This window comes from Spermophilus citellus (assembly GCF_964194105.1).
Source record: "Spermophilus citellus genome assembly, chromosome: 17".
NCBI classification, from domain to species: Eukaryota; Metazoa; Chordata; class Mammalia; order Rodentia; family Sciuridae; genus Spermophilus; species Spermophilus citellus.
The window spans coordinates 42,085,281-42,112,438 of record NC_138199.1 but is presented as its reverse complement, the minus strand read 5'-3'; the positions used below and the strand labels follow the sequence as shown (position 1 = coordinate 42,112,438).

Sequence of the window (27,158 nt, the reverse complement as noted above, 5' to 3'; positions counted from 1 at the left end):
GAGCCACGTTCCTGAGAACAAAGGACCTAACTCTAACTTGAACCAACAGCTGAACTGCCGCTCCTGCCAAAAAATAATGGTGGGGGTGGAGGTGCAATATCCCAAGTAAATAAATTCATCTTTTTTAGATAGTAGCATTTTTAAAAAATTTATTTTCGTTTTATGCGGACACAATATCTTTATTTTTATATGATGCCGAGGATCGAACCCAGTGCCCCACGCATGCTAGGCGAGAGCACTCTACCACTGAGCCACCACCCCAGCCCCTAGATAGTAGCATTTTATATCTTCAAAATACATGCTTCTAAGCCAGTATTTTGCTCAGTTTACTCAAGGTTTGAAGAAAACAGAGGTGCCTGGCAGAAGGATATCACTAGAATACAATTCTGTGTGCTTTCAACCAGCTGGTGACATTTCAAACATTAAAGAGAAACCTCATCTAGATGGGACAGAATTCTATAGAATCCTTAAGAATAAATCTATTCAGGGTTGAGGATGTAGCTCCAATGAGTTTCTTGCCTAGATGCAGGAGACTATAGGTTCCATCCCAAGCCCCATAAAACTGAAAATGAGTAAATATATCCCTAACCAATCAATAAGCTCAAATACAACAAAAGCTGTGCTGATTTTTTAAAAAAAGAGTCCATTTTAAAAATGGAAATTGTTAGAGGAAAGAGGTTAATGTTTTAGTCCTTTTTTCATGGTCAAAAGAACAATGAATATGTTTACTTAAAAACTAAAAGGAATAAAAAGACCCAACAAAGCAGCACTAATATAGAGATTTTATTTAAACTGTATTGAGTTTTTACAGCACATTGCATGTTTGTCACAACGCAACTGCACAGTTTGGATTTTTGGCCACATCATGTCACTTACACCCACAACAGCTCTGAAAGGAGTATTTGATGAACGGATCTGAGCCAAAAGCCCAGAGTCTCTCTCCAAGGCCATGCAGTTTATTCACTGATGGGATAATCCCTCAAAACAGCCACACAAAATAGACAGATACAGTCTCCCCAAATGTTACCAATATTACTCCCCCTGAAAACAGGCAGAGTGAAGTGCAATCAAAGTAAAGTTAATTAAAAAGCCACTCATGACTGGCAGTAATTTTTAATGATTGAGAAAATGGTTAAAAGAATTTTATGTATCAGAGACAAGGAAGAGTTTGTTACTTTTTCAATGATCTCAGGAATTTCCCAGACACAAAATCTCCATTATTCAGCTCCATTTAAATGGGAAAAAAAAAAAAAAAAAAGTTCTGCTAGGCTGACCTAAATACGCCAAAACTTTTTAGGTTACATCCATGGTAAGTATAAAAGCAGCACAGATGCTTCTCTGTAGACTGAAGAAAAGGGCAGGACAAATAACAATTCTTATTCTAAATGCAGATTCTAGTTATTTTGGAATGAATTTTTTTTTCTAGAAAGCAACATGAAAGTAGCAGTGAGAAAGACAACTACCACAGTTTTAAAACAGAATAAGCCTAAATGTCATTTGCCTTTTATACACCAATGACTTAAGGAAAATGTATAAAGGAAATCCTAATGGTTTCATTATAGAACAAGGAGACTGTATCTGTCCCAACCACAGTACATGGCTACATCACTATCTTTTGGTTAAGTGCCACTGGTACATATTAAGATGAAAAAACAAAATCAAAACCAAAATAAAAAAAATTTTTTTTTTTTGGTCCACATGGACACATTTTCTCTCCCAATTTTGGTATCAAGGCTTCATTCTCTTGTTTGGGTTCCATTGTTAAGTGCACAAAAATAGACAGCAGCATTTGTACTGAAACCCTCACATACCAAACAGCATATTCTAGGAGGTAAAAACCAAACGCTAAATTCTACCCTCAAGGTGTCAAGTGTTCAGGATAAGAAGCAGTGTGACTCAGAGGAGGCAGCAGCCAAGGGAAAGACAACATGGGGGAAACGGGCAATGGAATAACAACAAAAACCTTTGTTTTATTTTCATGCCAGGAGAGGATCAAGGTGGAGCTCCTGTATTAGCACCAGGACAACTAGGAAAAGTCAGGTGCGAAGGGTAGGGCACAATCAGCAGATATTTCACAAGATAATTTTTGCTTCTCCCTTCTCATTCACAGTGCATACCTCCAGAGCTGCCTTGGCATAACAGAGTGACCACTGCCTTCACAGCTCTGATTTTTTCCAAGACTAAACATCAGCAGAGTTTTCTTCTGCTCCCAAAAATGTCTCACTCCCTAGAACTGTCCCCCTAAACTGAATATTCACTGATGCTGGCTGATGAGCCAAGTGAAAAATACATTGAAACCTCCACTTGGCCAACCAGTCTTTAAACCATACTCCACAGAAAGACAGTACTAATTGCAACTAGAGGGAGTGCCTCTAAAGACTGAGCCTTCATGCACAGACACAGAGCACAGAGGTACAGAAAAGAATTCATCTCGAATCGGATAGGAATTCCTATCTTGTATACTATAATCTGCTTTTTTCAAGGTGGAGGAGAAATGGGTCTGGTTATCACTTGCAGTTTGGTTATACATATGCCTTTCTATTGCTGTTTGGACACCTTGCACCAGGCAGTATCTATGAAATCATCATCTTGTGACCCCCCAGGAGAAAGAAGCTGGAGTCACCAACTCAACATTAAGCTTCCAGACTCTGGGTCTGGATCAGGACCATTACCCTAAGTTGAGGGTCTCTCCAGAAAAGGACCTCCGCCAAATTGAAATTCCTCTGCTCCAGTCTCAAAGTACCAAGTAGGATTTCTCAAGATGATATCTTTGAGCTCTGTGATTTCATGAGCCATACCAAGGAACCTTTCAAACTACACCTGAAGCAGATCTTCCCTTCAAACCTGTTAAAACTGGACAGGTCATCCCCTTTGCATTCAACTGGAAGCTGTAGCAATGGGTTTCTTCAGATGTTGGCTCATGAGCTCCCTGGCACGAGATACTTGAATGTGTTCGTAACATGAGTTACAGACGAGAACTGGGTCATAGAGCTGTTGATCAGGAATGGGCAGCTTCAGGTGGCAGCATCCAGCACAAAATACATTCCCACAATTTCTGCCAAAACACAAAGAAGGAAGAGTTAATCAGAAATGCCAGTATGCTGAGAAAGAATTACAATCTAAAAGGCCTTCCATGAATGAACAAAGAGAAAGGTCGGTGCAAACATGATTCCTATAAGGCTTTATATCTCCATTTTCAGAGTAATTCAAATTAGTTCAGTAACTATGTGCTGCACTGTTTTTTTTTTTTAATATTTATTTAGTTGTAGATGACCACACAGTATCATTATTTATTTTATGTGGTGAATTGAATGTGAGGATTGAACCCAGTACCTCACACATCGCAAGGCAAGCACTTTACCACTGAGCCTCAGCCCCTATGTACTGCACTATTTTATGAGTCACACAGAACATCTTACCTGCAATGGTGTCTTCGTTTGGCCAACCAGAATTCACAGTCACAGTTATAGCAATGCGATGCCATATGGTCTGGAACCCAGCGAGTCACCTAACAAAAGGCACAAGGAAAAATCCTAGGTCCTTGTCAATAGAATGGAAGAGCAACATTACAACAAGGAGAGCAGCCCAGGTGAAAATGACATGCATCTGGGGGAAAGGTCAGTCTACAGCATGTGACTTATCTCTGAGAAATATAACTCATTAGCTCACATTAAGCACCCACCACATATTTGCCTAGACATACCTCAGTCTCCTTCTTATCCACAGGTTCCCAACTTGCTTCTGAAAGGCAGTCTTCACTGTGATCAGAGCCAAAATCTTCTGTATCACTGCCATCTGACTCCTTCAAACATGTCTGAAAAAAAGGCAGAAAATATCAATATCACCTTCATCACCACTAATGCTGTTTACTACGTGCCAGGCACCATTCTAAGTACATTATATACATAAACTTGTTTAATTCCTCACAATAGTTTTGCACTGTGTAGTACTTTTATCCTCATTTTACAAATAAGGAAACTAAGCCAGAGGAAAATTAAGTTTCATGCCAGGCATTGTGGCACATGCCTGAAATCCCAGGGACTCAGGAGGCTGAGGCAGGAGAATTGAAATTTCAGAGCCAGTCTCAGTAACTTGGTGAGGCTCACAGCAACTTATCAAGACCTTGTCTCAAAATGAAAAAATTTTAAAAGACGGGCTGGGGATGGGGCTCAGTTGATTAAACATCCCTGAGTTCAATGGAAGGAAGGAAGGCAGAAAGATAGATTTAAGTTTTGGTAAGTGGTAAAGCTGGATTTGAACCTAATATTCTGGCTTCAGACCCATGCTCTTAATCAGTATGCTATATCACAGGGCAGAAAGACTCTCTCTTGTTGCATCCTAAACCAGGCATTAGCAAATTGGCCCACAAGCCAATATTTACAATATAGGCCAATATATCCAGCCCATCTTCGTAAATCAAGTTTTACTAGAACATAGCCTAATTCATTCATTTATGTTAATCATCTATGGCTTTTTTTTTTTTTAAAGAGAGAGTGAGAGAGGAGAGAGAGAGAGAGAGAATTTTCTTTTTCTTTTTTTTTTAAAGAGAGAGAGACAGAGAGAAAGAGAGAGAGAGAGAGAGAGAGAGAGAGAGAGAGAGAATTTTTTTAATCTTTATTTTTTTTTAGTTTTCGGCGGGCACAACATCTTTGTTGGTATGTGGTGCTGAGGATCGAACCCGGGCCACATGCATGCCAGACGAGCGCGCTACCGCCTGAGCCACATTCCCAGCCCTATGGCTATTTTTTTAAACATTTATTCTTTAGTTGTAGGTGGACACAGTACCTTCATTTAATTTTTATGTGGTTCTGAGGATCGAACCCAGAGCCTCAGACATATTAGGTGAGTGCTTTTCCTCTGAGCCACAACCCCAGCCTCATCTATGGCTATTTTTGTGCTACAAAGGCCACATAGTTATGACATAGATGGTATGGCCCCCACAAACCCTAAATATTTGCTATCTGGCCTTTAAAAAAATTGAGTTTTCTGACTTCAGTTTAAAAGCATTACCCTGAATATTAAGTTGTTAGCTCCATCCACGCCACTAGAGAGATGTGGGCAGAAGACAAGTGGGAGTGCCTTAACAGATGGAATGGAAGTGCCTATATAGCAAAATATTATGGGGGAGGGCGGGGGTTGTGGCTCAGCGGTAGAGCACTTGCCTAGCACATGTTAGGCACTGGGTTAGATTCTCAGTTCCACATAACAAAATGAATAAATAAAGCAAAGGTTAAAAAAAAAATGGGGGAGAGAATGGATCCTAGAAGCTCCCCCAGGATTGTCATGCGAGAACCTGAAGCAACCCAACACAGTAAAGCCTGCCTGGTCCTCCTCAGCTCTCACCAGGATTGTTCCAAAATATCCTAACCAGCCTCTCAGTCTGGATCCAACCTCCTACACTGAACCAGGCATGGTGGCACTAGCCTGTAATTCCAGCGGCTCGGGAGGCTGAGAAAGGAGGATTACAAGTTCAAAGCCAGCCCCAGCAACTGCTAGGCACTAAGTAACTCAGTGAGACTCTGTCTCTAAATAAAATATAAAATAGGGCTGGGGATGTGGCTCAGTGATCAAGTGCCCCTGAGTTCAATCCCCAGTACCAAAAATAAAAAACAAAATCCTACACTGTTGATTAGGCTCTTGCTCAGTGACAGAATGCCTGCTTACCATATGCAAGACCCTGAGTTCAATCCCCAATATAATTCTCTCTCTCTCTCTCTCTCTCTCTCTCTCTCACACACACACACACACACACACACACACACACACACGTACGTAAAGGCTTATTCAAATTGTATAAGTTCAGAATTCTACATCCAAAAAAATGATGAACTTAAAATATTTTAAAATTCTACACTGTTACAAGAGTAGTTTTCTTAAAATATAAATCTGAAGATGTTTCCCACTGGCCTAAAATTTCATTGCCTTGAGGGTAAAAATCCAAACAAGAAGGATACTTGACCCTTCCAATCCCTGTCTAATTCTCCACCTCCCCACCATATCACTCACCTCTCCCTCACAGTTCCCAGCACAAATATGTATGCATGCCTGCACCCAAACGGCCACATACTCAACTCTTTAAGCCAGGCCACTGCAGGACCTGTTACCTCCTTGCTTTTGCAAATGTTTCTTTTTCACTGTATATCTAGCAACATATATCACACATTCTTCATTCAACTCAAGCATTATCTTCTCAAGACAGCCTTCCTTGACCTCTCATTCCACTCTTAACCCCCTAACACCTAATACCTTCCTCAATCATAATACAACAACTTTCAAGATGTTTACTTGCCTTTCATTCTATAGCCCAAGCCCAGTGACACTCAGCAAGTGCTCAATAAATGAATGCTGAATGGATGGAGGGCTAAATGAATAGAATAACTGAAGGGATGAATGGCAATTGGTGAATACTTACAAAATCATCCTCATAGTCCATAGGGGGCTCTGCTGGAGGGGCACAGCAGTGACGGATATCCAGTCTCATCTGAAGCTCACGCACCTGTCGACGTAGCTGCTCTACCTCTTGCTTGTACCCTGCTTCAATTTGCCGTAACCTATGCTGGATCACGTCTGTGGGAAAGGGGAGTCCATCATCATCCAGGTAGAGTGGAGGCACTGGAGAAGGGCAGCTCAGTGGGACAGGCTTTGTGCTGGAGACTTGCTTTGGGTGACCAGACAACCACATCCGGTTGTTTTTTCCTCCTGGGCCAGTACAGTGTCCATTGGAATGACTAGAACAGATAGGTGACTTCACACCTTCTCTCTGAGCCCACTGGCCCCCAAAGCAGGGCCCTGTGGCCCTCATCTGCTTACTGCTTGACCTCTTGCTACAGCAGCCATAGGAAAGCAGCCGCCGAGGGGTAGTCTCCCCACTTGGGAATGAAGTCACCAAGCCTTGGAAGCTGTCCCAGTTGGACCCTAAGAAAGAGAACTCACTGATCTGGCTCTGAGAAATTGGTTTTCGGACCAATTCCAATGGCACTTTCCCAAAGCGAGGATTTTCCAGTAACTGCCCACTCCTATTATTTCCTTTCTTGCCAGTGTCTTCCTCCCTACGGATCAGATCCAGCACAGAACTGGGCTGTTCCTGATGGGAGATACCTGCCACAGACTCTGGGGGATCTTGGTTGAGGAAGTCGGTGCTTGGCTCTAGAGGAGTTTGGCAGGCAGCACTCGGTGGATTGCAAAGGTTGCCCAGACTCTGATTCAGAACACATCTGGAGGTCACACCTAGCACAGATTCTATCTGTGCCTGTTGGGCGGCACCCATAAGAGAGTCCTGGGCAGACTGAGGAAAATCACAAACTTCGCCATACTTGTAGGGAGTGATCTTGGAGGGCACACTGATGGTTTCTGTTTCAGGCTCAGGTGGCTCTCCTGAGCCACTGAAAGTCCTACCCAGCTCATCCTGAGCAGGAGGGTCTGGAGCTGGTGCCTTAGTCTCTTCCAGGACTTGGATCTCAGGATCACAGGTGTTCTTCACTTCCCGGGGCACAGCAGTATTAAGCAGCTTATAACTTAGAGAAGAGCTTTTGTGACTCTTAAAAGTTTGTTTATTGCTCAGGTAGTCTTTCTGGTTGCTGGGCAGAGGGAGAGGAAGGCCTATTTCTCCTACAGTCTGCTGGGGACCTCCTACCCCGGATTCCACAAAGGTTGTCTCTGATCCTTCAGGATTGCTGTGCCAGGGCTCCAAGCCAACTCTGACCTCCTGACAGTGGTTATTCAGGTTAGGGTCACTGGATGTGCGAGTCAGGGGGCTGCTTGTGTCACAGGCAGAAAGAAGATCGTCCATGGATCTGGTTTTAGGTAACCTAGAATGACAAATTTAACAACTCCAGCTCAGGAAATGGGTACCATCTCCAATATACAGACAAATTTATTTATTTTTATTTTTTTAACTTTTTTTTTTTTAAGAGAGAGAATTTTAATATTTATTTTCTAGTTTTCGGTGGACACAACATCTTTGTTTGTATGTGGTGCGGAGGATCGAACCCAGGCCGCATGCATGCCAGGTGAGCACGCTACCACTTGAGCCACATCCCCAGCCCTATACAAATTTAACAACTCCAGCTCAGGAAATGGGAGCCATCTCCAAAATACAGAATCAGGTCTTAAGAGCAGTATCAAAGCCAGAGTCCACAAGATAAAAAACAACATTTAAGGTTACAAATAACCAATGTTCCATGAAAGAAAACTGCAAAAAGGAAAAAACATGGATTTCATTGTTAAGAACCCAGGATCTGTCTTCAGCTTTGTCAGTATTCAACCCATACAACTTCCCTGGGCAATATCAACCACTTTCATAGTTTCAACTGCCTGCTATGCTGATGCCTTCTAAATCTACTATTCTAGCCAGGACCACACCTGAGCCTCAAACCTAATTTCCCATATTCTCCATCAGAATAAGATAGAAAGAAGACTGGTTCCGGAGCTAGATGACATAAGCACCAATACTGATGAGCTATACAATTATAAGTAAGTTATTTAACTTGTTGGATACTTGATTTCCCCCTCTATAAAATGTTAAAGCTGGGCACAGTGGTATACACAATTGGAAGGCTAAGGGAGAAAGATCACCAAGTTAGAAGCCAGACTGGGCAATTTAGCAGCATTCAGTCTCAAAATAAAAAATGAAAAGGGCTGGCAATGTAGATCAGTCCTAGAATATCCTAGGTTCAATCCCCAGTAGTGGAGGAAAAAAAGGTAATAAATTATACCTTATAAAGAGGTGCCATAAGGATTCAAAATATAGGAAACCACCCAGACTTATTAAGATGACCTCAAAAGTACTCAGATATTTTCTAGAATGACCATCCTGACTTCTTAAAATTTATTTTTATTTTTTTAGTGGTCAATGGACCTTTAATTTTATTTTATTTATATGTGGTACTGAGAATTGAACCCTATGCCTCACACATGCTAGGCAAGTGTTCTACCACTGAGCTACAACCCTAGCCCCCTATCCTGACTTTTAATGTAGTTCAAAGTCCTTAGAGCAATGAAAATTAAAGGAAATTCACCAGAAAACAGAAATCAGTGGGCTCCTCTTTTCAGATGCCTTAGTCACTTTGGCTCATAGAGTATACCCCTGAAGGTATACAATATAGCTTATTTTAAGTAGCTGACTTTTGAAATTTTATTATAAATAAATCTTTTAAATATATTTTTAAGATTACTTTTCTCATGGGCTGGGGTTGTGGTTCAGAGGAAGAGTGCTCACCTAGCATATGTGAGGCACTGGGTTCGATCCTCAGCACCACATAAAAAAATAATAAATTTTTTTAAAAAAAAGATTACTTTTCTCATCAAATTTTTGTTTGTTTGTTTGTTTGTTTGTTTTTTAGTACTGAGGATTGAACCCAGGGGTGCTCTACAATGAGCTACATCCCTAGCCTTTTCTTTTTTTTTGAGACAGGGTCTTGCCAAGTTGCTGAGGCTGGTCTCAAACTTGCAGCCCTTCTGCCTCAGCCTCCTGACTTGACAGGATTATAGGCATGTGTCACTGTGCCTAGCTTTGTGATCAAATTTCATTTTCTTTTTTCTAATTTTGAGGCAGGGCCTCACTAAGTTGCCTGGCTGGCCCCAAACTTGTGATCCTCCTGCCTTAGTTTCCTGAGTAGCTGGGACCACCACATTTGGCTAATTTGTTTTGTTTTGGTTTTGGACAAATAAAATGGCAGGAAATTCCAGAAAGGCAGAACCAGTGGTTATTACAGTTTCTGAAGTCTCATAGCCAGGGTTCAAATCCCAGCTTGAAAACTCTAAGAAAGGTTAAAGTACCCACCTCCTAAAGATACCATGAGGATTAAACAAAAATAATGTGCATTAAAACACATTGCTCAGGGCTGGGGTCGTGGCTCAGTGGTAGAGCGCTTGCCTACGTGTGAGGCATTGGGTTTGATTCTCAGCACCACATATAAATAAATAAAATAAAGGTCCATCAAAAAAATAAAAAAACATATTGCAGAGCTGGGGTTGTGGCTCAGCGGTAGAGTCCTTGCCTAGCATGGGTGAGGCCCTAGGTTCGAGCCTCAGCACCACATAAAAATAAATAAGTAAAATAAAGGTATTGTGTCTAACTACAACGAAAAAATATTTTTTTTTCAGTTTTCGGTGGACACAACATCTTTATTTTATTTTTATGTGGTGCTGAGGATCGAACCCAGCGCCCCGCGCATGCCAAGCGCGCCACTGCTTGAGCCTCATCCCCAGCCCCATTAAAAAAAAAAAAATTGCACAGTGCTTCTTATAATGTGTTATTGCATTTACTGTTTACTCATTTATTTCCCTCTACTGAAATTCCACAAGAGCTGGACTGTGTCTTATTTGAATCCCCAGTACCTAGCATAGAACCAGGCACATAATGTGCAGAGTGAATGAGCTCAGAACCTAACATCAAGTTTCCATTGGTAAGTTCCAAGTGAATGGAACAGATCAGTAGGGCTAAATGGTATATATCAGGAGCTTCCAGGGTCCATCCAGGATCTACTAAATGAGATGAACAAGAATTAGGCCTACACACCTGTATTTTTTCTGATATTATTATCACTATTATTGTGGTGGTGGAGATAGAATCCAGGGCCTCCCACATGGTAGGCAAGCACTCTCTGAGCTATATCCCAAGCCCAGTGTATTTTTTAAAGAAATACCACAACTTTCTCTTTTTTTCTTTTCTTGTTTTGCTTTTTACTATGGGAACGTTTAAGCATACAAAAGAAGACTATTAGTAACTCCCATGTACTCATTACCCACAATCAAACAGCAATAGCCTGCCATCCTCCACAACTGACTCCTTTGTGCACCATAGGTTTAATCAGTGATGCTGGAATAGACAGTCATGCCTGAGGAACTTAGAAGGAGGAGAGTTCATCCAGCTCAGGTGGTCAGGGAAGGCTACACTGAAATGGTAGGATTTGAGCTGGGTATCAAATGTACTAGACTTCAGTGGAAGAAGAGGAAAGTAAACACAACATTTCTGATCTAGAGAAAGGTAAAACCAAAGGAAGTCAGGTCAGTTGCTACAGAAACCCATTCCTTTCAAATCCTTATATCATTTATTCCTCTAAACCCAAAGCACCTTTTTGAGCTGCTTACAACACACCCCTTTGCTATCAACTAACATTTAAATACCCACTTCCCTGTAACACCTCTTTCTCCCCCAGACTGGTTTGCCCTCTTACCTTTTCATTTCTTTTTTGGTACCAGGGATTGAACCTAGGGTTGCTTAACCACTGAGCTACATCCCCACCCTTTATATTTTATTTTGAGACAAGGTCTCGCTAAATTGCTGAGAATGGCTTTGAACTTGAAAGCCTCCTGCCTCAGCCTCCGAGACAATGGGATTATAGGCATGAGCCACCATTCCCAGCTCCTCTCACCTTTTCAATGAACATTGGTGGCACTAAGATTCTCTGACTTTCTAAGCTCAGACACTTGGGACCTATCTTGACTTTGAAGAGACTTCACTCTGCACTTCAATTCTTCAAATTTCAACCAATTCCATAGTTTGCTAATAACTTTACTATTGTTTCTGAATTGAATCCTCTTTTCCAGGGACTGTTCTCTTTATATTTGAATTACTACAATGATGCTGGCTGGTCTCTGTGCCTCTAACTACCCTGCTCACTGATAAGCTCTCCAAAAATCCCATCATCAGTACGTCACAATAACTTCTTACGCTGACTTTTGACAAATAAATCAAAATAACTTTTTTAATGCTTAAAGTACTCAGTGACCTGTCCCATATATATCTTTCCATTTCTCAGACTAACCCCTTTTCAACCTCTGCCAGCTCCAGAGAAATTTGTTTTTCAAAATTCTCCACGTACCCAGTTCCTTTGGACCTCTCTCTGCCTGCCTTATTACAAACCCCACAATCCCCTATGTCCCATGCATTTTTTTGCCCACTTAAAAATTTACTAAAGCACTTATTATGAACCAGGCCCTGAGCTAGGCATCTGGGATGTAAAAAAATGACATTGCTCCTATCTGGTCCTTCATGAAAATTTCCTGAGTAAAATAGTCACCAAATGATACTTTAAAGCATCTCATTTCTCAAACAGCTTTGAAATACGCACATTTTTACTTGCTTAGATGCTTAGAATTGTTCTCTAGTTGTTCTGTGTTTTATCTTATAGCTTAAAAGTATCTTCAAAGTAGGATCTGTATCTTCTATTCTTTGTAATAGCCCACAAAACCTTGTAAAACACTAAGCCATTTGTAAGTATTTTTTTAGTTATAGATGGATACATACCTTTATTTTATCTATTTATTTATTGGTGCTGAGGACTGAACCCAGTGCCTTACACATGTAGGAAAGTGCTCTACGACTGAGCCACAACCCCAAGTTGCCATTTGCAAGTATTAAAGAAATAAGCTACTAACTTAAGGTAATGATTATTAAACAGATCCTAGAGCTTATTAAAAATCTGAAAATCCAGGCATGGTGGCACACACTCATAATCCCAGCAGCTCAGGAGGCTGAGGCAAGAGGATTGAGAGTTCAAAGTCAGCCTCAGCAACAGTGAGGTGCTAAGCAACTCAGTGAGACCCTGTCTTTAAATAAAATTCAAAATGGGGCTGGGGATGTGGCTCAGTGGTTGAGTGCCCCTGAGTCAATCCCTGGTAACACCCCCACCCACAATAGAAAGAATCTGATAAAAAGCTTTTCCCTGGAAAAATAAACTTTTGAACCTAAACCCAAATTCTGCAATAGTATGGGGAAAGGGGAAAATCACAGAATTCCAAAGCCTATCCCCTGACAATGAACTCAACTCAAAAGACCCTAAAACTGGACTTGGGGTGTAGCTCAGAGGTACAGTGCTTGCCTACCACACACAAGGCCCTGGATTTAATTTTTAGCACTACAAAGAAAAAAAAAACTAAAATCAAAAACTTAAAATGTTGGGGTTTGTCATCTTTTATAATATTCAACCAAGAATGTTACATTTTAACTTTAAAAACCTTCATCTAATAAACAAATATCAAAATTTGAAGTATGCACATGCTTTGAACACAGCATATTTGTTTCTAGGAATCTAACAAAAATACTAGCACAAATGCAAAGATATATGGATAAAAAATATTATTAAAATGCACATTTGAAAGGGGGTTGAACCCATGCTATGCACATGCTAAGAACATCCTCTACCACTGAGCTATGCCTCCAGCTGAACTATATATTTAAAATTGGCTTAGATGGTAAATGTATTTTACCATGATTTTTTTGTTATGGGTTTGATCCCCCACAGGAAAAATATTTCTTTTTTAAATAGTAAAAACAATAAAGTAGCTTTATATGTATTGTCATGGGATGACAGCCTGATCAAAGTGGGGGAAAATTGCAGGATGATATGCAAAACATTCAGGTTTTGTTTTTTAAAAACAAATATAATATAGAGGCAGGAGTATGTATGCTGTTTCAGTTTTACCTAGAGAGCCAAGACAGCTTGCACCTGGGGGATTCAGGTGTACCTATATAGAGATGTTTACAAATATCTCTACATAGATTCATCCACACTGGGGGCCGGGCATAAAGCTCAGCGGTAAAGTGCCTGGCTAGCATGCATGAGGCTCTGGATTCAATCCCGTACTGCAAAAAAGGAAGAGATAAAGAGAGAAAAACAACTGGAAGTGTTTGACAATAGACATCAGTGGGGACAAGTATCAGGAGCAAGTACTTTTGTTATCTCTTTTTATATTGTTTGACTTTTTTTTTTTTAAATAAGAAACAAGGATTGCTTTTATAAATTAAACAGCCTCCATCCCTCTTTCCCACAAAAATTCAACCAGAAAATTTATTTAATTTCTTGTTTTAATTTCTGGCCTGTTTCTGAGGGAGTAAAGGCCATCTCCCTGCTGGGAACCCATTTCCCCAAGAGTCAGATGCTTCTGGAAGCTAAAAACATTGTAAAGGTAAAGGTTACCAAGATAGCAAGCTTCCCATGCCTTGTATTAAGTGAACAAAAATCAACAACATTCCCAAAAATCTTCATGAAGTAGTCCTTTCTTTTTCATTCTCCTCTCCCTTGCTTGGGTATGTCACATGGGGTGATAGCAGCCCCAGGAAAGAAGGTAACCAACCTTATCTTAAGAGAAGACCTTGAAAACACACAGAGTGTATCCCAGGCTAGCCATGAGTCTATACCCATGTTTCTTCTTTAACTGATTCAAGAAGTTGCTTTTAAATAGCTCATTAAAAGAAGAAAAATGACTTTTAGGCAAGATAGGAATCAGTTACTACCTTTCTGGTAGAGAGAGAACAAGGGCTTTTCTCACCTGTCCAGAGAGCGGCCAGAAAACTCCTGGCTCTGGGCCACTGGGGAAAGGTAAAGATCCATATTCTCTTCTCCAAGTGTGCACGGAGATGATGCAGGCAGATAAACAGCTGTCCAGAGGTGAAGGGCTCGCACATGACAAACGGGATGCAGGACCTAGGGAGTGGCCCAATATTAGCATTTTGTAAGATATTCCTGGTCCCTTCTCCTTCCCTAAGCCTTTGGCTCTCTATTCTCCCCACTGACTCAGCCTCTTCACCCTACTGATTTCTAAGTTGCATTCACAGGAAAATGGCTTGGACTTACCATGTCTGAGCCAGGCGTATAAAGGAAGTTATGAAAGTTCTTATTGCCAGCTCGCAGGAGCGCCCACACAGAGCATGTTCGCTTGTAAATATTGCGCTTCTCTCGCTCACAGGGGTTGTTCGCCAGGAATGTGCCATAGAGACAAGAGTACGTGTGCTGTACCAGTTTTACCTAGAGAGCCAAGACAGCTTAACCTGGGGGCCTCAAGATGCCATTCCCCCCACCCTGGTCACAGGTTTTAGGACTTACCAGGAATGCTTCATTAAATTCAAACACACAGGGGAACTGCTTAAGCAACTGATGAACAGAATCGAGCCACTGGAGAAACACAGGGCATTGTTCATTTTGGTCCTCTGCATTCTCCTGGTGGCCACAGCGGTCTCCAAACTTGTGCCCAAAATCCAGCCAGTCAGACTCCACTAACACTTGGAAGCCCTGCAAAGGAAACAGTCCAAGCATGGGGTCTCTCTGGAAAGGCTATTGTGCTACTTCCCAGAGGACTGCCCAAAGCAAGGAGCTGGTGCCTTCAAAGAAGAACAGGACTGAACTAACGTCCTCTACCAAAAGATTCCCAAGACAGTTCCTCAGAACCCACCACCATCCCTCCTCCCTTATACCTGACCCCCTCTCAATACCTCCAATGTCCTGTAATACGGGTCCAGTAATATTTTGGCCAGGGCTACAATCTGCGGTGTCCGGTCCCATCCGTCAGAGCAGTGCACCAGCACAGGCCGGCCTTCCCGGTCTACTGTATTAGCCACCAGCACAGCTGCTTTTAGCATCACTGACAAGTGCTGCAGCCATTTGGTACTTTCCAGTGCTGACAACCAGCTATGCAAGAACAGAAATCAAGCCCATCACTAAGGGTACTAGGGCTACACACAGACAGTTCAACCCAACAAAATCCCCAGTAAGAGCTGGAACCCAGAGGTCCACCCACGGCCTTTTTGCTAAAAGTACCTAGCAAGAAGGTAGGGAAGATAGGACCTGAGGCAGAAAGGAGCCTCTTAGAATCTAAAAAGGAATTAGAAAGCATGACAAGCACATTTAGCCACTTTCTCTCCCCAGTTCTCTATGTTCTTTGAGTAGGACAACTGATCTAAACAAAAAGAATCCAATGTCCTGTGACAGTGCCAAAGTATTGGCTGAGAAGTAGTATTCTTGGAACTGGTCCACTGTACCCAATTCCACCTAGGCTCTGAGGTCTCCTGTACCTCCAAATTTCCCATCTCCTCAAAATCTTCCAAGAACAAAAAGTACTGAGTAAAGAATGAGACTGGAGGGATTTGCAATCACAGCAGGGAACACCTACTTGCTGGGATCTGGCATTTGGCTACACACAGCTCGGAGGTACTGGAAGCTGTTTCGGATGGCATGGATGTTGGCCATTCCCATAAACACGACCTCACAGTTGGGATAGTACTCTGTAGACATGAGAGGAGAGTGAAGCATAAAAGCAGATCCTGGAAATAGGCACCCAGGCACCGAGGTCAAAAGCAGTTCTAGTGGACAAACATCCCCAGCAGTGAAGAACACTCCAGATGGGAACCAAATATACTCTTGAAATCTGAATCAACTTTTATCTCTGGATTCTCTGGTGCTATATAGTACTAGTAATATTAATGACAGTAATACTAGTAAGAATGACAACATCTAGTAAATTCTCAAAAAATCTAGTAGCTTCTCTGTGCAACTAACTTTTATATATGCAGCCTCTAATCACCCTAAAAACTTTGCAAGGTATATATTATCCCCATTTTACAGGTGATAAAATAAAATTTGATGAAGAACTTCAACACAACTATAGTAAATGGCAGAGTCCTAGTTCTAAGCAATTGTTTGTTCTTTCCACTCCACAAGTTGCCCCCCAACCACATCTTCACCAAAGACCCCAAAACACAGGGTGCCTGCAGACACTGGGGTAACAGCAATACCTTCGCATTCACAACCTCCACCCTTGGCACGGTTAGCCACTGCTGCTGTGTAGGATCTCGCATCAAGGATCAGTAGCTTTTGAGGGGCTGCTGTGCTCTCCACCCCAGAACACGCAGTCAGAGAGGAATCTAAATACACATAAGGAAGAAGACTCAGGGTCAGCTAGACACTCTGACTCTGGTACTCATTCTCAGAAGAGAGCAATGTGCAACTAGAAAACTACCCATCTCATACCCCAAAGCCTTCCAAAAGGCAGGGACCTAGACACTCTGTATCATCTTTCTCCCATCCTCTCACTGGAGGGGGCCTGTTGCCTAGTAACACCTATGCCTTACCGAAGTCAGTGTCACATGCCTCGCTGGCATCATTATTCCCAGTGCTGAGAGGGCCCCCACTGGCCCTTGTCCCTGGGTCCAGGGCACAGGCTTTGGCAATGGACGTGACCAGGTACTCATCATCAGCATTCCGCCAGCCCCACCAACTGATCTCAGGCTGGCTGCAGCGGGCAATGGCAGCCCCATTGCGAAGGTGTCTGACGAAAGAGAAAAAAAAAAAACCATAATGCTCTTGGCATTCAATCCTCCAGAAGCCTACCACAGAGACCTCAAGGGTGCAAACCCAGGTCTCCAGAGCCAGCAGGGACTACCAACTCATCTAGCCATGATAATAGCAACCAAAAGCTTTAACATCTCTAGAGAGCTTTACAGTTTACAAAGTGCTATCACACATATTTTCTCAAATGGGCTCTGTATTCCCAAGATGACCTTGACTCATCAAACCTGCACCAGGTACAGACATACAGCAAGAGAACAAGATCTGAGCCAAGAACATGAACAATTCTAAGCCTCATGATTACTACCTGTTTCACTCTATTTTAGTACAATGTTCTTGTGCAAGGGCCAGTAAACTTTTTCAGTAAAAATCCAGACAATTTTTGGCTTTGTAGGTCACAACCAGTCTGTTGTTATTCTTCTTTATGTTGTTTTAAATAACACTTTAAAGAATGTAAAAGCCATTCATAGCTCACAGGCTGTACATGAAACAGGCTATAGGACAGATTTGGTCCACAGGCCAGTTTGCAACTCCTGTATTAATGCAATACTTTATACACACACACACACATATGCACACACACGCACATGCATGCACATACATACACATTTTCTCTCAAAAATAGGTAAATAAATAAGTAAAGTGAATAAATCCCCAAAAGACTTATCCTTATAAGAAAAAATAAGGCAATTCTTATTTTTAAATTATTTCCGTCACTTCTCCAAAGCGTATCCATTCCCAGCAGGCTGCCAAAAACCTCAGATTTTGTCTCTTTCCCTACTGAGTAAAAAAAAAAGCCTCCATTTTCCATCTCCCACTATCTCACCTGTACACAACCACAGGGATGCGCTTCCAGGAACGGAAAGAAGCCACATTCTCCAGCTCTTTATCTGTGATCCATACAGGAACCAGCAGCTTCTGGGGGTAACTGGGGCATAATCTGAGAAAAGACCAGAGGAGATTATTGAATTGGTCTATGTGATAACAAGACTCAGAGGATATTTTTGTATGGGAAGAGGGATCAGGAGCCAGGAGCTGTGCCACCCTGCTTTAGTTCCCCCACCCCTGCCCTCTCACTTGTAGTTGCTGTTGATATGTGAGACTCTCCAAACATTCTGCAGGTCAAAGCCCATCCTGACAAGCTCCGCCTCCTGCCGACATCGTATGTGATCTCCTGCAACACAGTCCCCACAGTCTGTCAGCTTCCCAGAGTGTGAATGTCTAGGGGTGGAGGAGTTTCAAGAATTGAGGGATAAGAAGCAGCCTCCCAAAGAAAGCACCTCGCTCACCTGGCTGACACAGATGGGTATGCTGGTCCTCCTCAGTCAACCCCAGGCACCAGGCATGGTAGGCAAAGGCAAAGAGGTCCTCAGGTTTGGCAGGTCTTGCTGTGGCCCGGCTTAGCCTTGTGAGCCACTCTTGGCACTGCTTGAAAGTGGAGAAGTGGCACCTGCAGGGCAAGGGAAGAGGCAAGGGACAGATGTGCCCTGGGGGAGGGACAAGGGACACTGACCTGAACTCAAGAGAAGCTGTCTCTTGTGACAATTCCCAAGAACTTCTGTGTTTGAGACATACTTATCTCCTCTGGTGAGTCCCTACGTCAAATCTAGAAATTACTACATGGCCCTGAATCTCTGCACTCCCTGTTCCTACCCTACCTGTCAGTGCTATTTCCCATGACTCCCTAACACAAGCCTTCTGCTTCAGGCAGGACATCCTGTTCACATCACTCCTGCCTCCTTGTTCTTTCTCTTCTTCTGCTTGATAATGCCTTGTCTCTGCCTGTCTCTACTGACACTTTGAACATGGTTTTAGTGCCACTCCTTCCTTGAGTCCTTCCTAGCCTATCCTCTTCCAGATTCCTTCTTCTCTTGCATTTTAAGCACCTGGAATATTAAACAATATGGCTTTCCATAGCATACTGCTACATGTTAAGTCTTCCTTCAGCAACCAAACTTTAGCTTCTGTGAGGCAAAGAGCAAGGTGGAGTCTTTCTGAATCTGCTCCAGATTTGAGCATATGGCAGGCCCTAAACCAAGCATCCTTCTAATACTCCTTGTAGCCATCTCAGTCACTTTTTTCTCCCATGATCCAATCTTTCAGCAAATCCTGTAACCTCTTCCTTTAAAATACACACAGAATCTGACGACCTCTCTGCATTTTGGCTGCCACCACCCTAGTTGGGACGCTACCATCTCTTGCCTAGGTAACTGCAGTAACTTCCTAACTCACCTCCCAGTTTCTACCTTGCTTTATTCCTGTTCTTTTCCATCTAGTCTCAATACAGCAGCCAGATGATTCCAAAAAACATTTTTCAGATCACATCACTCCTTAGCTCAAAATCCACCAGGGGTTTCCCAATTCTCTCAAAGTAGAAGCCAGACATTGGGACTCTCTGCTTTGCTCTCAGACCTTATATTCTACCATCATCACCTCCATGCACTCCACTCCAGTCCACTGTCTCCTGCCATTGTTCTTGCAGTGTGCAGGCACAGGTATACACCCACCTCAGAGCCTTTGCAATCACTGTTTCTTCTGTCTGGCATACTCTTCCCTCAAATATCCACACATTCACTTTCTTCAGGTCTTGATTCAAGTCACCTTTTCTGATCACTTGTTTAAAGCTATCATCTTCATCCCCATAGCACTCCATGCTCCTTCCTTGCTTTATTTTTTTCCTTTATAGTTATCATTTATGCCAGAATCTCCCCACTGGAATATAAGCTCCATAAGGAAAGAAAATTTTATCTATTTGCTTTCTGCTGTATTTTTACTCCCTAAGATAGACTGGTCTGAAGTATTCAATAAGTGTATGTTAAATGAATAAACAGATGAATCAACAATAATGTGGAGTGCTCTGTACTGGGTATTATCCTAGTTGCTTTTATGTGCATTATCTCATTTAATCCTCATGATGACTCCATGAGCTAAATATGATCCCTATTTTTTCAGATCAAGACACTATAGGTCGGGATTCCACCTCTTGGGACCCCTTCTTCCTCCGGGAGAAGTCTTTTCTGCTGTCTTTTAATAAACTTCTACTTTCTACTCTGAAAAAAAAAAAAAGACACTATAGGTCAGTAAACTGACCTTCCCAACTGAGAACAGTTTTTACCTTTTCCTCCAATGGGGAAAATAAAATAGTATCTTTCCTCTCTTGCTCAAAAGAAACTTGCAGCAGAGATGTCTGCATAAGACTAGGGTGAGGGGACCTAAGTAAGGTCCCATTGTTCTCACCTCACCACTTTGGAGTCCTTGCAGGCAATGTGCAATTGGAACATATCACGGCTCTCCACGCTGTCAATCATCCGGAGAGGTACCTTCAGAGGAAGGACAAACTGAGGTTCAGATCCCTCACCTCAGCACCACTCCTCAACCCCACTCTGTCCCAGATGCTGATGTATCATTGGAAGTAAGAAAATTGGCATTTATTGAGAAACTGTTAAGCACCTTGTAACTATGCTGGATCCCTGACATATCTGGCCCCAATTCACAATTATAATAACCCTGCAAGGCAGATATTTTCACCCTATATTGTAAAGAGAAAAATCAAGGTGAGTTAGAAGACTTGTCCAAGGTCACACAGCTGGTAAGTGGCAGTACAGGAAAAGAGCTCAGGTTTAGCTAACCCCAAAGCCTGCACCTTGCCAACAATGCTCCTTCGAAGAACCAGCAAGAGTAAAACAAAGGGGGGAAAGGAAGAATGAGCCTGAGAGACAGAAAATAGACTTACAACTAGGAGAAAGAGGTTGGTGACAAAAAGAAGGAACTCCAACTTGTTTTGGAGAAATGATCAGGTACAGCATTAGAACAATATTACGTTGAACCTCACAGGGAGTTAAACTTGGATGTGGGAAAACAAGACAAGAACTTACGTTGATGACAGAGTCCTTGAACTTGATATGCAGCCGGTAGTTAGAGATGGCAATGAGGGCATCAGCTGCCCGGCCCAGGAACTCCACTCCCTCTCCCTGAAGCACTGTGAAGGGTACCTGCCAAGGGGCAGAGGAACCCTCAGTCAATAATTGTGTTGCCCCTCATTCTCCTCTGTAGTCCCTGCTCTGTAGAATCTTCTGTGGCAAAACTGGACCAAGGCAGCAAAGGAGAATCCTCTCCACAGTCGATACCAAGTAACCGCTGCACAGGAAAGCTGCCTTTCCTTCTCTGAGGTCAAAGGCTCCACAATGTCCCCTCAACACCACCCTATGACATCCCTTCAGAGAGCTGGAAGCCAGAGCTTCAGTATTAGAACCTCTTGGAGATTTTGAATGGGGAGAGAGGGTATGTTTTAACGAGTTAGAGAGCCCTACCCATCTAAGCCTCTAATTCCTCCTTACCTGAAGATTTTCCTCCTCCTTCACCAGTTCCTTGGGAGGGAACAGATCCTTGGCTTGGATATACTCCAGGCTGGGAGGCCCCTCCTCACCCTGTTGGAAGGCCAGAGCCATGAGTTGCCAGGCTCAATTTGTCCCTTCAGGCTCATTCATTCCCCTCCTCCCACTAATAAATCTACAGCCCCCCACACAAATACACACACTCGCTTCTTTTCTTTTTTGGGGGGTGGGGTGAGGGACTGAACCTCAGGTTGCTTTACCACTGAGCTATATCCTCAGCCCTTTTATTTTTTGAGACAGGGTCTCACTAAGTTGCTGAAGCCAGCCTCAAGCTTGTGATCCTCCTACCTCAGCCTCCTGAGTCACCGGGATTATAAGCATGTGCCACAGTGCCTGGCTTTTCTCATTTTTTTCCCCTTCTTCTTCTAATGCCACTGGAGATTGAACCCAAGGGCACCCTACCACGAGCTACATCCGGAGACCTTTTTATTTTTTATATTGAGACAGGAGTCTCACTAAATTACCCAGGCTAACCTTGAACTTGTGATCTCCCTGCCTCAGCCTTCTGAGTAGCTGGGATTACAGGCAAGCACCACTGCCTCTAGCTCCCACACATGCTTCCAAAAGGTTCTGACATCCAAGGAGAGAAAGGAGACCTGGCTCAGTTGGAGGTGGGGAAGGGTAATATAGAGGGGGTACTCAAGCCTAGTAAGCGTAACTGGAGAGTGAGGGAAGCCAAGGAGGAACTCTCCTGTGGAATCAAAATTTCAAATGAAAGAGTGCAGAAAACCACGGGGGGAGGGGCCAAGGGGGGGGTGGTAGGGACTAATGTAAGGATCAGACTAGGAGTGGGAAAGTGCTCTTCTGAGGAAAAGGAGCCAGGTGTGGCAGCTAACCTACAGCCACTGAAGCGCCAACCTGGTGGGTGAAGGAGACAAAGAGGAACAGGTTGGGGGGATTCAGTGGCAAGCCTCTAGAGGGCCTTCAAGGAGCTTTCAAAAGGAGGATATGTTTTGGAGCTGAGTTTATCTTCCTGTTAGGCCCACACTGCTATCAAGCCCCCACTACCTGCCAAGAACCTGCCCAGCCTGCTGCTCTGAGGGGAATTCCTGAGGTATACCCATAGCAAGCAGAAGTCACTCCCCTCCTAACCACCAGGGAGGAGAAAAGAGGGGATCCACTACCTGGAGGAAGAAGACCCAAGGACAGCCAGGGGAGAGAAAGAAAGAAGGCCTGGCAGACACCCACGGGGAGGGGGGGGTGTGGTGTGTGTGTATGGGAACATCTGAGAGGACAGATGGGGGAAGCTGAGAAGGAGCATTAGCCAGAGGGGAGGAGGGGAAGACTGGGAATGATGCAGAGGTACAGAGCCCTGCAGTGGCAGGGAAGATGGAGAAAAGAAAGGTTGTCTGGGGGACAGTCAAGGAGAAAGGAATGGCATGTCAGGTGAAGGATAGGATTATGGAAGGGGGAGGGGACTGGAACCCAGGAGGCAGCTCACAAACATCCTTTGCTCCCTGACCAGCCCCCTAACATCCCACACAGCCTACTAGCCACATCCCACATCCCCAAGCAAGGATGCAGCGGGTGGGACCAAGATGGAGAGGCGGAGGTAAAGGGATGTACCCCGTAGGGCGGGGCCTGGAAATCTGCAGTCAAGGGCAGTGGCTGCAGGACCAGAATGGGCCATAGAATTTCTATCCTAGGCCTTCGATAAACCCCAGCATCCAAAGATTGAAGGAAGTCCAAGAAAGAAAAGGGCTAACCCTTCTCCCAATTCCCCAAACATCCAGGTCGGGCCAGGGGCCTGAGGAAGGGGCAGGGTTGAAAATTAATATCCCAAAGGCTGGACCTGGGCGGGGCTGCGAGTGCAGCAATCGTTGGAGCCCCCCCCCCGGACGCCGCAGGCAGGGCCAACACTTACGAAGCAGCTAAGCATGGAGCAAGAGACGCGGGCGGTCAGGCTCATGGTCGCGGGCAGTCTGGGCCAGCGCACATGTCCCCGGAGCCGCTGCGCTGCCCGCCAGGCCCGGGCGCCCGCCGCATCCCGGCTGCGGGGCCTGCCAGGTGCAGCAGAGGCGGCCAGGAGCGAGCGGCTAGCGGCGGGGAACCGGCTAGGCTCCCGCGCGCCTCTCCCCTCCTGTCCACAATGGAGCGGGCCCAGCTCCGCCCTCCAGCACAAGCGCGGAAGGGAGGGGAGCAAGGCAAAGGGAGAGCCCCGGGATGGCGCCCGGAAGGCGGAGGCAGGGCGGGGCTGCTGTGCGGGGCCCGCCCCCACCCAAGCTCCTCCCTTTCTGTAACCGCGTGGGAGGGCAACCCAGGGCATTCTGGAGTGCCAGCAGAGCTACCGCCCAAGGCTGCCTGGGAGGTAGAAGAAAGCCCGCCTTCACCTTTTCATTTCAACCCACTCCTCTTTTATCATACAAGCTTCTCTCCGTCCTCCCCTCCTCCCTAGGTTCCCCCAACGCCAGCTCTGGATCCCAAGATGGACCTCACCGGTATCTCCATCCCATGCCCTTGCCATCCAGTTCAGTGCTTGTTCCTTCCCTCCAAAACTACCACCCACCATACCAGGTCCATCAGTGTCATCCTCCAATCCCCTGACCTCAAAAAATTCTTTTGGTTCCTTTAGAATGGACCCTACTCTAGTGCCAAGTTAGACATCCATAGTCCTGAAAGGAAGTCCTTTATGTTTTTTTATTTCATGGCCCTGCTCAACCCTACTCCTTCGACTCCATATCTCCCTTGTTTCACATCCTCTGATCTCTGGAAAGAAAATCCTTCTTGGAGAAAAAATTTCTTAGTCTGGGAAAGAGAAGAACTGGCATTACGGACCACAGAAGCTATACAGAAACAAAACTTGAAGCCCAGGGGTAGGGCTGGAAAAAAATGGGTAAAGGTCCAAAGAATAACAAGTAATTGGGCTGGGGATGTGGCTCAAGCGGTAGCGTGCTCGACTGGCATGCGTGTGGCCCGGGTTCGATCCTCAGCACCACATACAAACAAAGATGTTGTGTCTGCCAATAACTAACTAAATAAATAAATAAATATTAAAATTCTCTCTTTAAAAAACAAAAAAACAATAAGGGACTCAGTATCACTAACAGTCAGAAGGAGACAGCTGGAACCCCAAACTTTCTGTGTCTAGTAAATTTCAGAAAGTAGGGCTTTTGTTGTGGAGGAGGGGACAAACAGGAGAAAATCTGACATTTTAAGCATCTACTTATAGGTCAAGCTGTTTCAAACATTACCTCACTAAAACCTTTCAAACCTATAAGAAGTAAGCCTTATGGTGTTTTCAAGTGAGATTTCAGGCCTAGAGAAAAAGTATGTAATTAATCTAAAATAGGTTTGCTGAGAAGAGACCAGACCAATATTTCATCCATCATAGATCCACATGTCTGTGGAAGGAAGGGAAGAAGGAGGGAGTCTTCTCACCAACTGAATGTATTAACTGTCCCTAAGCATAGGGGACATCTGAAAGAAACTGAAGAGATGCAGTCAGGTTGAGGGCCTGGTCTGGCCTAGTACTCCTTTCTCATCTCACTGCTTCCTCCTCCTAGCTCTCAGGATATAAGGAGTGCCCTGAACTTGGGGTGAAAGAAGAGCAGGTGCAGTTAATGGGAAATTTACAGGACTAAACCCCTAGTGATTCATCATATTTTGGGTACCTTCAGGATGCCTTCCTACTATACATTCAGCCAGCTGTTGTCTACAGTGGCTTAGCAGCAGCACTTAAGAACTAAAAAAGCCCATGATTTTGGTAGAGTCATTTGACACAACACCCACAATATTCAAGGGGCCCACCAGAAGTCCAAGGGTTTTAAATATAGAAGGTATGGTTTTTAGACTGGAACACAGAGATTTACTAGAGACTCAAGAAAAGTAAGAGGAGAGCTGTTATGAAAGGCTAAGGAAGTCAGTGGTATATAGATAGTAAGGGGAAGGAATGACTTAGAACATGCAGAAAAAAACTTCTAGATATTTCTCATCCCAGTGTTTTATACTGCTTTCAATCTAAAAAAAACCCTGAGTTGAGGGTATAGCTCAGTGGTAGAGAACCTGCCTAGCATGGACAAGGCCCTCAAAAAAAGGTGAGGGAAGAAAAGAAAAGACAAGAAACCCTAATTTACCTCCAGTGCATATGAACATGTTTAGGAGCTGAATAAAGTAGCTTGGAGCTCAAAGTCCAAGAGAGGTGGGGTGGCTTCACAGAAACAGACACAAGGGTTACAGAAAACAATGATTTGAGGAAAGAAAGAGTACTCACCATTCTACTGTGGTGAGGGTCCTGGCTGACTGCTGTCACTATAAGGAAACAGAAGAATGTAAGGGTAAATAGCACCATTGATGTCACCATAGAATCAACAAAACCCACACATCTACCCTTAAATCTCTCTTCAACTCTTATTTTCCTCCCTTACAGAGGATCCAGCCTTTCACAAGTCACTATACCAGACAGAAACAATGGGAGTTACATGGAAAGAAAGCAACAAGTGATCCTGCAGAGTGTGAAGTCAGTCACAAAGTTCTGGAAGTGTCACCCAGATTTATTCAGCAGAACTCAAGAGTCCTGACTCCCAGACCAAGAAGTAGAACACTCCAACCCCTGTTCTTTGCAAGAGAACAGAAGAAATGCCAACTCTGAAGACACAAAAGATGTCCAATTAAGACTCACTTTTGGCCCTAGTGGGGGAATCCACAAGACTGTTCTGCCAGTCTGAGTCTGGGAGTAGCACCCACTTGACCTCCAGAGTCCAGAGCAGAGGACAAGAGGGAATGGGCCACCACCTGTGATAAGAGAGCAATAGGGCTGGACAAGTCCTGCTGAGTGTACTTAACATCAAGTGAGGTGGAATCTATGGGGCAAAAGACCACAATCTGGGCAAAATCAGGCCAGTCAGGTCTTGGAGTCAGCATCTGTCTAGTGGGTCCAAGTAACGGGGATTTCAAGATGAGGCCTCCTAAACCCACTTAGGGAACCAGAGGTCCGCTGACTCCTTTTTTGCCTGCTATACTCAGGGGCAATGCAGCAGAGTTCCGCAAAAGGCTGCAAGGATAAAAGCCTCCATCTGCGGTCCTGCCTGCCTCGGGGATCACAGTATTCTCTTCCCCAGCCCACCCTCCCTCATGGGGGAGCCCGCAAGCGGCAAGCCAGAGGTGCTGCCTCACCGCCCACTGGCACGCAGCCTCAGAGGAACGGAGAGAGACAAGGGGAAACAAGGACCAAGCCTAGAAGGCCCAGGGCTTCCGGACCTACGGAATAAGGTCCCCAGAGACAGGCCAGGCTGGCAGGGGATTCCAGGTGCCCAGGTTCTAGAGGTGGAGCCTAAAGACTCGAAGGCGGAGCCCGGAATGACAGAAGGCGGGACTCAAGAAAACCGGTGGGGGCCGGGGCGGGGCCCCGGCAAGACGTGGTCCCAGTTCCCAGGCTGGCAGTGCACAGGGCACAGTGACTCACCCAGGCGGTGTCCGCCCAACCCTCCAAAGCAAAGCTCTCACGACTTCCGTCTCCCGCAGCTGCTGAGGTCGCGCAGCTCGAACCCCACCACGGTTCCCCTTTACCCAGCCAATCGCATCTCTGGCCTGTGCCCGCCCTGGCCAATAGCCATGCCAAGTCCCGCCCTGCCCCCACCACGCAGCCGCCGCCCTCACTCTACATTCCCCTTATTGGTCAAATGGGCAGACGCCTTCCTAGCCTTTAACCTATCAGATGCCCAAAGATGAGACTGTACCTGGAGGGAGGAGGCGCGGCGCC

General features: G+C 44.4%; 1 protein-coding gene across 6 annotated transcripts; it reads right to left on the bottom strand.

Moving 5' to 3' along the window:
- Positions 1 to 768: 768 nt before the first annotated feature.
- Positions 769 to 27,147, bottom strand: MTMR4 (myotubularin related protein 4). 6 transcript variants are annotated; one of them, XM_081271235.1, is made up of 20 exons: positions 27,136 to 27,147; positions 26,079 to 26,191; positions 25,671 to 25,708; positions 21,404 to 21,493; positions 20,942 to 21,058; positions 20,304 to 20,386; positions 18,356 to 18,516; positions 18,144 to 18,240; positions 17,893 to 18,006; positions 16,850 to 17,046; positions 16,514 to 16,642; positions 15,892 to 16,003; positions 15,215 to 15,410; positions 14,829 to 15,014; positions 14,580 to 14,750; positions 14,275 to 14,429; positions 6,413 to 7,808; positions 3,704 to 3,814; positions 3,420 to 3,508; positions 769 to 3,055 (listed from the first exon to the last, which is right to left on the bottom strand). In XM_081271235.1, coding segments are annotated over exons 2-20 (3,621 nt in total). In that variant the 5' UTR covers positions 26,080 to 26,191; positions 27,136 to 27,147; the 3' UTR covers positions 769 to 2,877. The 6 variants fall into 6 exon arrangements, with proteins under 6 accessions (XP_081127361.1, XP_081127360.1, XP_081127363.1 ...); XM_081271234.1 differs by lacking the exon at positions 27,136 to 27,147 and adding an exon at positions 26,862 to 26,880; XM_081271237.1 differs by lacking the exons at positions 26,079 to 26,191; positions 27,136 to 27,147 and adding an exon at positions 26,862 to 26,995.
- Between the last annotated feature and the right edge of the window lie 11 nt (positions 27,148 to 27,158).